At 34.3% G+C, this 12,285-nt stretch overlaps 1 protein-coding gene and 1 long non-coding RNA gene across 4 annotated transcripts in view; one reads left to right on the forward strand and one right to left on the reverse strand.

The window, feature by feature from the left end:
- The first annotated feature begins 578 nt into the window (after window positions 1–578).
- Window positions 579–7,196, forward strand: LOC126864184 (uncharacterized). The gene is made up of 4 exons (XR_007689087.1): window positions 579–849; window positions 5,986–6,231; window positions 6,709–6,863; window positions 7,048–7,196. It is a non-coding gene; the product is annotated as an uncharacterized LOC126864184 (long non-coding RNA).
- LOC126864181 (furin-like protease 2) overlaps window positions 2,895–12,285 on the reverse strand; it is a 412,400-nt gene continuing 403,009 nt past the window's right edge. For 2 of the 3 annotated variants that reach the window (XM_050615226.1, XM_050615229.1), the window contains 9 exons: window positions 11,543–11,759; window positions 10,296–10,764; window positions 8,922–9,109; window positions 8,176–8,424; window positions 7,190–7,658; window positions 6,701–6,900; window positions 5,983–6,264; window positions 5,491–5,708; window positions 2,895–5,152 (listed from right to left, as the gene is read on the reverse strand). In XM_050615226.1, coding sequence (XP_050471183.1) covers window positions 5,045–5,152; window positions 5,491–5,708; window positions 5,983–6,264; window positions 6,701–6,900; window positions 7,190–7,658; window positions 8,176–8,424; window positions 8,922–9,109; window positions 10,296–10,764; window positions 11,543–11,759 — 2,400 coding nt within the window. In that variant the 3' untranslated portion in view covers window positions 2,895–5,044. The remainder of the gene's footprint in view (window positions 5,153–5,490; window positions 5,709–5,982; window positions 6,265–6,700; window positions 6,901–7,189; window positions 7,659–8,175; window positions 8,425–8,921; window positions 9,110–10,295; window positions 10,765–11,542; window positions 11,760–12,285) is intronic. The other variant, XM_050615228.1, reaches the window with a different exon arrangement.

Raw genomic sequence — 12,285 nt, forward strand, 5'->3', positions numbered from 1 at the left:
TGAAAGATTATGTGGGCTTATCTTTCTGCCGTGGTATAAAATTATAGAGAATTCACAGCTCTTGAATTCTCTATAATTCTTGGGATTAAATGCAAAATAAAGGCGCTGAATGTTTCCTTTATATGGCAAACACTTACAAAACTGTGTAATCAAAATTGTATCTATTAAGTGTCTTACAAATGAATATAAAGCAACAAAAAATGGAATTAACGATGAAACAAAATCTTTATTTGTTGATATCTTTATTAAATCCTTAATTTTTTATCCAATTTTGAAGTTGATATAATAACTAATCTAAGACTTTTAAAAGAAAATTGTCATTTTGCTGATTGAAATTTGCATACGTGATCACCCTGTATTTATCTTAAATCATACCATACTAAATTTATCATACAAGGTCGATATATAAATGGAACGAGTGGTATGGTATATATGTATAAATAGAATATTTTATCATATAAGTGGAATTAGTTTTTATAACAAATATTTAGCTCGTACAATACTTGTATCTTCCTAATTTATACAACACAATAAACTATCAACAAGTAACGAAGCTTATGTTGTAAAAGAACGTCCCGTATAAGGCTCATAAAGTTCGAAATAACCAGGAAGGAATTCATTAGGAGAAGATTGAAAAGAATAACGGAAGTTGGAATGTATTGGACCATAAGAAGTGATTTCGGAGATAGCAAACAACGATACGCGTCGTGGAAGATAGTAATATACGGTCTGTCGATACGTCGATCGAGATAACCGGATACCCGATAAATTTGGCGACGATAATTCGCGTATCTCTACTTTTATCAGTTTCGATGTCGTACCGTAAGCGGATATCGTAAATTCGTGAAGGTAAATCCCGTTTGCTTGTGTGCCACCATTTTATCACGCTATCACTTTAATTATACCAACCACTACAGTTTCGCGTTCATCTTCCTCCATTTCCGCACAATCGATCAAACAAAGAAGAAATCGGAAGAATTTATAGAAAATTATTTATCAGTTGCACAGCATTAAGACAAGTTATTTATTAACAGTTAATACAGAAGGTTAAGAATGCAAATAGAAATGCATACGTGCGTTCCATAACCTCAACCACTCTGAATACATAATCAGATGGCACCATGCCCGATCGATCATTGGGAATTTTTATTTGTTTACACGAAATATTTCGTTCGATATTCGTTAGCGTCCCACGGTTGAAAAATACGCTACCGTATGAGCAAAAATCCATTCCGTTGACTGTGTCACAATTAATATAGCACCGATGGTGTACGTACGCGATATACAATTTTAAATAGTGTATTCGACACTGTGTCACAGCAAGCATTTCGATGATTAATACGCTCGGAAATTTCGAATCAATGACAAAACACCGGCGGCACCCAGCAGACGGTGAATCATGACGGTGTGCACGATTCGATAAATCACAGCTCTACTCTCGCGCTATAATCCACGATTTTTTCAACAGCTTCTTCGTATACTGAAAAACGTAAAGAAACACAATGTCCTAATCGCCTGTTTCAATTACGATGATGTACTTGGAATATTTCAGCTTTTTACGAGCAACTGTGAAAATTAATTCTATAATCGAAAGTCGAAACGAATATCCATGATAACTCTGTTGTATGCTTTAGATCATCTTCGATCGAATGGTATTCTTTTATATTTTTGGAAAATTTGTTTAAACGTTTAGGTTTTCCAGGAAAAATACAAATTCACTTTGAACAAAATTCATGAATGAAATTTCGTTTAGGACGTAAATGGTGAAACGGACCAGTTGAATCAGCATTATCTGGTAGTTTGGAAAATTCGTAGTGAAAGTTAAGAAAGATTTAGCAAGAATTAAACTTTTTGCCGTCTATAATTTCATGCGTCTCTTTTTTGAAAAACCGTTCATGCTTTTTGGTAATGAATTCCTTCGAATACCTTCTAGAGTATTTTATTCTTTCATCTATGTGTTTGGAATAAGTTTCGTAAACACCACGACAGATAATAATAAGAGCCACACTATATTTGGTGAATGAGACAGGCAGAGACGAACATTAGTCACGATTCAAAATTTCTTGGATATACGAGATTCAACATTCTATCACAAAAAAAAGAATAAATCTGTTTTATTAACGAATTTTTGACATCTATCTACCTAATTATAAGAGTATTTGTCCAGACGTTGGATTATTTGTTTGAGATTTATAATAAAAAGTCACGAACTTTTCGAGCAATTTAATATCTGAATAATTAAAAACGTATGCGTCAATAACCAAAGGATATTAAAAGTAAAAAATTAGGAGAGAATTAAAAGCACGAGTAGTAATAAAAGATAAAGATATCAATCATTAAAAGGAAACATTCAAAGTCTATAAAATACAATGAGATAGATTCTCGAAGCATCATAAAAGGTTACCGTTAGACTGTGTCGGTAACGTGTATATTCCATTTCACTGTTTATTCTTTAACGTTTCATTAAGTGTAATGGCTTGCTTTCCATTACCAGCAAATGTACTTTCAGTCTCGTGGTCGGTTTGCCTGTTATCCGTGCACTTGGTAGTAATTGCTGGTGAGCCTAGCGAATGCACTTACCTTAAATGACGATCAGAAGATACAAAACGGCACTGTTTGCCTGGCTTTAACGTGTTCCGTATTCAGGAGAAAAAAAAACAAGCATTTTAACAAAACTTTAGATCCACGAGAAAAGAAATTAGGAAAATTAGAATATTTAATCAGTTATTATACAACACATTAATAAAAAAATTCCCTTCCAATCTTGCTAAATATACAATAAAATTTGACGTCATCAAGGAACGTTACGAATTTTCTGATAAATTATTATTCCGATAAATTATTTCCGAAGCATGAAGGTAAAAATATTCAATAATCATTACTCAATAATGATATCTTAGTGGGAACACGAACTCAAAATATATTTAAACGCCTGAGTATGTGTATGTATATAGATATATGTATATGTATATATGTATATATTTATAATCGCGTTCATCATAAAAGTACAATAATAGCTTTATATCAAATCACGAGGAGAAATTCAATATTCACACGGTAGGCGCGGACAATTAGCTCTTAAAGGTACCGATTTACCGAGGACTCTTTTCGTATGTTCTTTTTGCATATTTTCTCTCTTCCTCACTCTCTTTCACACTCTCGTGCTCTCTTTTTCTTTTTATTAAAAAAAAAAGCTTTTTTGTGTGTGATACATCAACGGTCTCTTTTCCTTATCATTCTTCCTTTCTCACTCTTCCACTCTCTTTTTTTATTGCAATAACGAATAAAACAAACGACGCTAGAGCAACGCGGAAAATGTATAGTAGAATACTATATAAACAAAGAAAAAATACATAGACAATGCAGCAATAACAACAGTTACAAAAGAAACGCAATTGGCTGTTTCGTTCACGACGGAATGACTGATACACATGCTGGATCACAAAGAAATCTGAGTTCACATGCTTCTGACACAGGATGTCAAGTCTGTTCATTGCACGAGAACAAAGTCATGTAAACCCTTCTTTTTCTTATACAGAGAAATAAATTCCCTTATTCTTCTGTTTCATTCATAATTTTTCCTATTTACTTTTTTCGCCTCCCCCTTTTGGTCAACCTGCTATCCTTCAACTTTCATACTTACATTATCCAATGAAACATTTTCTCGTAACCTATTTTAATCTGTTAACCGGGTCATATCCATAATCTTAAAGTTAGAAGTTAATAAAAATTTTCAAATAGCTTGATTTTAATCTTCAGTGGCTATCGTAAGTGAAACTTCAAACTGTGTAAATACTATTACAATGTTATTATTTGTAATCACTGTGAACAATCATTTTTTTACTCTTTGCCTAATATTTAATTCTGTTAAATTCAACTTTATTGACTTTTTAATCCAGGAGAAATATGCTGCAAATAACTTTCTGCGAATATCTATGATAGCCTTCAAAGATTGATTATCTCAAATATAGATATACAATCTATTTTCAATGGAAGTGAAATACGGTATTAAAATATATTCATTCAAATAAGGAGATCGTTGTCTTCGAGGTTAGGAATCTAAGTGATCTCGGTTAACAGGTTAAGATGCTTAGGATTACATTTATCTCCTAATTGAAATCAATACGCAGTGCCCTTCACCATGTAACATGAAAAATCATCAGAAATATTACAAGAACAGAATAAAAACAAAAAAGTTATACCAGTGAGACTCGTAAAAATATTCGTAATTAAATACAAGAACGAGTCAGTTGCACAGTATACGCACCGTATTCATCTTCGATAGCTTGTTTAAGTACGATACTTGTTCGATTTCGATTCACAAGCTTATTTCCACCTAGGTGCGACGTGACGGTCAGGATAGTAGGCACTAAAAAAGGGCAGACGAAACGGTGCTGTGTCAAGGGCGTTGTAAATCAGGCACTTCATAATGTCCGTCGCCCTTTTCGTGTCGTTCGTCTACGAACCATTGAGTACTTTCGGCTTTTTAAAAAGTTAATTCGCCGTTTATACACTCGTGGCGCTCTTGTGCACTCGACAAAATCAGCGATGCGCCTGACCGTTCAAAAAAATATACCTAAACACCTTGTTCACCGCCATTCACACAACCGCACTGTCAATTTTATTATATAGCGAACAACAGTCACACTTTCTTCGTACAGTGTGCCAAAAAAAAAAAAGTGAAATGTGTCTTTACTATCACGTTTCGAACGAATTTCTCTTGTCCCTTTCGTCATTCTTCTGCCATTTTGTCCATTCGAATTTTTATACTCTTCCATTTTTTTCTCTTTATCACTCGTTTCTTCTCCTCTTCCTTCGATACATATTACATTATTTTGTTCTTGTTACTTTGTTGCATATTTCTTTTGCCTCGGATCACTTCGAACGATTTTAACACGCAGTTCTTTTGAATCTTAATCGTCACAGATTTCTAATAACCAACACGTAAGTAAGTTATTGGTTTATTTGTGATCTTGAGACTGAATGACCTTCTTCCAATAGGTCGTGATGGCTGGTTTGGTTGGATCGGTGAGGTTAGTTGGATTTAGGTCATTAGCTCTGTCGTGTCGTCCGCGTATACATCGTCCGGAGGTTCCACCCTCACAGCTAGCTGCGTGTAACCCTTGTTCGTTTCTCTCCTTCCTGACATTGCCTGCAAATTGAAGAGCATAGCTAAAATTTCGGTTCTCTGATGGCAAAACGGATAATAATATTTTAAATGTAAGATTGAAATTGTTTGTTAATTTGTTTGTTTTCGATTTTTGTCTGTTCTCCAACACAGTAAGAGTTGGTTTTATAACGTATTTTTAAGAACTATAAAATAGCCTATGATTAATACTTTGGATGCTTTTCGAAAATTGATTGGTTTGAAAGATCGATTTAATGAAAAGGTATTTAGTCACGAATTAAGAATGAAAATAATATAATAGATAGATTGATTGTATAAAGAGATAAATTTGAACTTTCACATAACATAAATTAGATACATACCTGAAGAGCGATGAATATGGTAGCGAACAGAGCAACAGATATGAGACAAATGGCGACAGCTATAGTCGTAGTCGCTGTTATCGCCAGCGAAGCCGAATCGTTTTTATCGGTCGTTCCTTCGTAGTTTGCATACACTTCAGAAATAGCTGTGTCAGCCGAGGCAAATTCTGTTCCTGGCACTCTTCTTTTACCAGCTGGTGAGCTGTTCCTGCAGCCACCTGTATTAACGTTTAGAAAAACATTGGTTAACTGATTAACGCTGATTAATTCCATATTGAGCGAAATAAAATTCTATAAGACAATTCAGAATTGAATTTGATTTTTTAATAATTCCTTATCACAATTGTACTAGGCTATTATTAATATTTAAATGCGTACATTCATGGAATTTTTTCTGATTTTGAAATTATATTCGTGAATTTAAATCTTAGAAAATTTATGTTCTCAAGTTATTTAATATTCCTCAGTCCAATAATGACTAATTTCCCTTACCAGTTTCCGGATCACAAAGACAGCACTCTTCAGCCAGCGCCCCCTTCTCGTTACCCGTGCAGCAAGGAACGCACTGACTATTCAACTTATCCAGATGCAATGGTGGCGAACAGGCTGCGCAACTAAATTTTCCTGGACCAGTACATCTTCGACAATCGGAATGGCAATTTTTACAGAGTTGCGTCAGGGGATCGTAGTATTGCGCTCCAAGACATTCCATACAGAGGCCACCCTCTAGCATCGAATGGGGTGGGCAAGAAGTACATTCCATCGGCCCTTCTCCTGCAATGCATTCACGCGTTAATCTTTCTTTCCCACAGACACATTTATATGAGATATACTACTGTTCATAAATATGCAGACATTTTCACTGATTTATAATAATACATAGTACACGTACATTGGTAAAGTATATGAATTAGTGAGAAATGAATGGCTATAGATAATATCCAATTATAGAATACAGTATTTATATAACAATTAACAATTTTTAACTTATAAAAACTTCTTAAAAAATTCACTTTTAAGTGCAGTTTAAAAATTACGATAAAAATTGATATACTTTTCTTAATTTTTGCTTTTTATCAATTTTCATGAAAATTTACATATATAAATTTCAATTGTTTAATGCACAAAATTAACCGTGATACTATATCTCATGAGAATTTTTTTGTCATGTTTGAAAAAACCGAAACACGCTGGTATTTCTCTTATATACCTTTGCAGGTACGACAGTAATGGTGACACTTCTGGCAGCCAAAGTTAGATTTGAAGAATCCTTCGGGACACTCCGGATGACACTCGCCCGCTGCTAGTTGCCAACCACGAGGGCAGGTCACGCATTGATCTCTTCTGGGTCCGGAACACGTTTTGCACGACAGGTAACATTTCGCGCACTGACCTCGATCACTGTAATATCTGCGTTGAAACAAGATTTTTCGTTTCATGCATTTATCGACGTTCGTGTTATATAAGATCGTGGAAGTTTTTAGAATTTTAGATTTCTCTGTAAGGAAGGGGTTGAAATATTTCAAGTTCTATAATAATTGAGTAAAAACATTTTAGGTTGGATAGAAGATCATCTCTCAGTTGCTAATTCCTTATCCAAAAACTAATATATAACAAAATAAAAACTCAACGAATAGACAAGAAACGAAAGGTAAAAGAAAAAAAGGAAAAATATTTGATTTTTCTAAAGCAAACTTACCCCTGAGCACAAGAGGACCTGCACTCTCCACTCTGGAGTTGCAATCCGTCTTGACAGGCAGTGCAGTTCAGTCGAGACACGCACGTTTTGCAAGTATGCAAACAAGGTACGCAGACGGGTCTAGAGGGCTGCGCCATTGAATAATAACCATCGTCGCACTGATACACACAGCGTTTCCCTTGAAGGAGCAGAGATGTTTGACAGGAGACGCAATGATCTTCACCAGGTCCAGCGCAAGTTTTACACGAAGTATGGCATTGCTTGCAGTGGCCATTTTCGTAATATTCCGATGTATCGCAACGATCACGATGTTCAGGAGCGCAGAGACTTTCTTCGTTCAAGCTCCAGCCTTCATCGCAGCTTGTGCAGGTTGACATGGAGCAGGTAGCACATCCGGGTGGACATGGAACGCATTCGCGACGCTTTTTGTCCGCTCCATAACCCGCTGGACAAGACGCCCGACATGATCCTGGGATTTATAAAATTCATTTTAAATTAAAGCTTAAATTAAATTGTACCGTTGAGTTATAGCTGACTATAATATTAGGTATAATAATAAATTCATTCGAATTCTTTTAAAAGAGCACGTAAAGTGTTTATTGCTTTCATATAAAATCTATTCATCTTATTTTATGGTTCAATAATACCAGTTAAAAGTTAAGGGTTGATTTAATACTTAATTGTGGTTTGATTAATTTATCGAGATAAAAGATACGATTTTTTACATCCAATTTTGTTGTCAATTTTTATTTAGACCAATTAGTTATTAGAAAACATAACAACAAATTCCACCACGACTACTCTTTATTTTTATTCCATTCAAACAGAATAGCTAATGAAGAATGAATCGATGAAACTTAAAAGCATGATTTATTCGAAACACTGAGCCTCTTACGGATACCTAGCTACCAAGAGAAATAGGTTTCTAGGTTATCGGTTGCACCCGAGTGTCGTTTTTAAGGATTAACGTCCGGACGACTACGTACCGTTCAGAGAAAACAATCCGGGTCGACAGGAGATGCATTGGTTCTCCGCGGTGCCATTGCAAGTTTCACACGTGGAATGACACGGTGCACAGTTGTAATCTTGTGTTTCGTAGGTGTACAGGGGACAGGCTGCATAACACTTGTTTTCGTACATAACAAGGTGATGCTCGCAACTGGTGCATTTGTCCGGTCTGTCTTGGCAACTGGCGCAATTCGCCTCGCAGGGTACGCATGTACTGTTCTCTGTATCTGGAAATATCCGATCACTATTCATTTAGATCGTTTTTGTTATAACTTTTTGTCATTTAATATATTTGTTGCGAGTAACGCACATGGTGCTTCCATTCAATCTTTTGTATTTCCTGTCAATGCATAAACAGCGTCTACAGCCTATTGATTAGATCTTCTAAGTAGAATAATTTTACTTTAATAGATTATATGCATCAAATCTTTTGTAGTCCATCCGAATCAATTTTAATCAACAAAGAAAAAAAAGAGGAGGAAGAAATGGATCAAATTAATTTTAATTCAAATTCAACGGAAATTATTCTTTATAATACTTTAGTATTTATGAGATCTTTCACTTTATCTTCTATTTCTGTTACTAATTTTAATTCGAGAAAATTTAGAAACAATTCAAAAAGTTAGTTTCAATTGAATAAACTGAAACTATTTTACTAAATATTCTACTTTAGTTATTATTTTACTTTACCAAATCGGTTTTATTTCACTGAAAGTACACTTACTCTCGTAATATCCTTCTGGACATTGCTGGAGACACACTGCTAGATCAGTAACTCGTAGGTGAGCAGGTGCGCAGGAGAGACAAGAATCCTGGCCAGCCCCAGCACAGATTTCGCAGGATTCATGGCAAGGCCAACAGACGCCACCTTGATTTGGAAAACTTCTCGGCGGACATCGACTCACGCACGTACTGTAATAACGATTTTTGAAAACAAAAATTCTCTCTAATTACCACCTTACCGTCCTAAATGTTTTCATCTCTTCTTCTAAGTCGTATTCGAAGGCTAAGTAAGCATACCTGTTAATTACACACTTTATTCGATTTGCCAAAGGTATAGGTAAATCTTCCTTGTAAAAAAGCAAACAAACGGTGTTTGAAAATTAGATATGCAATGCAAATATAAAGAAGTTAATACTGTTTCTACAAAACACAGATGTACGAAGAGGTAATATAGGAAAAGTAAAAAAATTTTAACAACGTTGTATGTGCGCATTGTTTCATTTCTAGCGTGCAGTTTTAAAAGTTCCTCTTTAACATCTTATTTTTAGAACGGTGTAATTTAGAAAAATTGCAGATTTTTACCGCTGCCTTTTTACGAAAGATACTTTTGCTTCTAATTGGAACGGCGAAACCCTTTGTTCGAAGTTTTTCAGCAGGACAAACGCGGAAAGATGTATGTAAAGTATAGAAAGAGGAAAATATCGAGCGTTATAATTGTAGCACATGTAAAAATTCCTCTCGGCCAGCGACAGAACATTTTGCACAGAATACGTCGGAAATTAAACCTGTTTTGTATGACGTATTATTTTCAGTTATATATTTTTAAAAAATTTATGTGATATTTGAAATGTTTTTAATCATTAAACAAATAAATCTGAATATATTATTTTCAATTATTTATTTGAAAACATGTATATGAAACTTAAAATATATCTACTGAAAAATAAAAATAAATTTGAATTTAACCTTTCCACGTTCGTTATTTTATTTGCTGTTAACTAATTTAAAACGTTGCTTTAAAATGTCATCAGATAAAATTATTTTAATAACCTTGCAGGTCATTTCTTCGGTGTAGATCTGATGCTACTTCAACAAATGTCGGCACAAAGTGCAATGCTCAATTACAATGCGATCCACCCGAAAAACCATAAATATGTACCTATGTTACCTAATAATCATCGTGGAAGCTTAAAATCTCAAATAATAATCCTTAAATTCTCTAATAACTTCCTACAACATTTAAAGTTTATATTATCTTCTATCTTTATCTGCTAATACTTATAAACAAAAGATGTATTTGTATTAAAATGAGTCCATTACAATAAATAGCATGCAAAAAAAAAGCAAGTAACAAAAACACAAAGAACTCGCTTACTTGTCCAACCGGTAATTCTTGCAAGCAATGCACTGCGTGGGTCCTTTTCCATAACATCCCTGAGAATCACATTGAGGATCACAGTCATGAAGAATCTTTCTAGTAGTGTCCAGCGAGTCATCTCCGACTTGAGACGAAGACGATGGCGAATCGAAAGAAGATGACGTATCTCCAGGAAGCCGATTGGTCAGGATTGGCGCTGAAGAACCATCTAAAGTTGCCACTGATGCCTGGACATTGGATGCAGCTCCGACATAGGGGTAGCCCTGGTAGCCCTGAAAGGTAGAGGAAGGAAAGAAGTCGACGTCGCCGCGATGGCCCAGCGCTAGCGGATCATCGTCTACAGGAAATGGATAATGCGCGGAGGCGTACGAAGAATGCGCTTGTACCGGGTTAAATTGTCGTGTCCGTATCCTGATCGGGTTGGTCGCGGTTCCGTAGAAGATCAACTGCCATTTCTTCAGGATCCCTGTAACAGTAAAGATTATAATTATAATATTCAATAATAAAGTCGATTTTTGTCATGATTGCAGATTAGAAAAATTTAATTTTGTTATGTATGGTATTGCAAATCTGAATAATCAAGTATGGTTATTAATAGTATTTTTCATTTCCATATCCTTCTCTCGTTAAAAAAATATTTCCGTTAAAAAATTTTTCCACTAGTTGGATATATCTATCCTTAGATCTAATTGTCCGATGATAGCATGAGTGACGCGATTCCTGAAAAAATAAACATTAAATTAAATAAAAGAATATCTTCTGCTTATCGTAACTCTTAGATAAGAACAGTTGCCATCTGTTAAATATTTTATAATAAAATATAATGTGATAAAGAACGTTTAGTAAAAAAAAGGTTACACTAATATTCATAGTGTTTAAATTTTAAACTTCCTTTTATAATTATTAACTGTATTTTTTTATAAAACTATATGTTTAACGTTTATTGTTATAAAAAGTTTAATATATTCTTCATTATATTTTAATTTCAATATATTTTCGAAATTATGAATATATGGTAAAATATAATTAGATAATATGGCAAAAGATGAAATTATAATTTATAGAAATTGAAATGCATGATTAGACAAGAATTCTTGTTTTAATTTATATCGACATTTTAACCCTCCAAATGAGAATCTTGTTCAAACATATGGATCAAGTGATGAAATCATCAGACCTATAAACAACAATTTATGATATAAATTCGCATAGCACTTTAATTTTGAAGCGATACGGTTACTTGCCTGGAGAATTTACGTGCCGATTTCCTGCATTAATGATCTGTAGGGTCCATCGGCCGTCCGCCTTCTCACTCCAGAAATGCACGCTGAGGAAAGGCCAGTCATCGAAGCTGGAACTAAGAACATCTCGTGGTCTCTCAAACAATAATGTCGACGTAGTACCCATTGGAGACGTCAGCAGTAATCTCAAATTTCCACGTGGGAAGAACCTTAAAGACACCTGGTCGAAAATTATTAGATATCGTTATCTTTCCAAAGTACTAAAGTATAAAATACAGTATAAATACCGTTAATCCTATGTAAATCCTTTGCATTACATTTATGCTTTACATTTAGAAAGAAATCAAACATATATATATCCAATTATATGTACATGTATATAAGAATGTTCATCTGAAATAACTCATTACGTGTTGAATTTAACAAAATAATGTTTGAAATAAAATTTGTTGTATTCGAGGAGCCGGATCAAGTGAATACGTATAGTTGAATAATTTAATTTTTATCTTTTTATCCCTTGTATTTTCCGCGATAAAATCGTAAACTTAGCAGATATTTTGACTTTTAATGTACAAAAGACGAGGATAGTCAGGAAGCGGTATTTATGTATTTACTTTGTTTTTGTCCTAGGTTAGTCGAATACAATAAATTTTATTTCCAATATTTTTTGACAACGTCAATAGGTAACAAGTTATTTCAGGTGGTTATTTTCACTAATTCACCCAATTAGATATTCGCGGAATGCG

The sequence above is a fragment of the Bombus huntii genome, chromosome 3 (assembly GCF_024542735.1).
Source record: "Bombus huntii isolate Logan2020A chromosome 3, iyBomHunt1.1, whole genome shotgun sequence".
Classification (NCBI taxonomy): Eukaryota; Metazoa; Arthropoda; class Insecta; order Hymenoptera; family Apidae; genus Bombus; species Bombus huntii.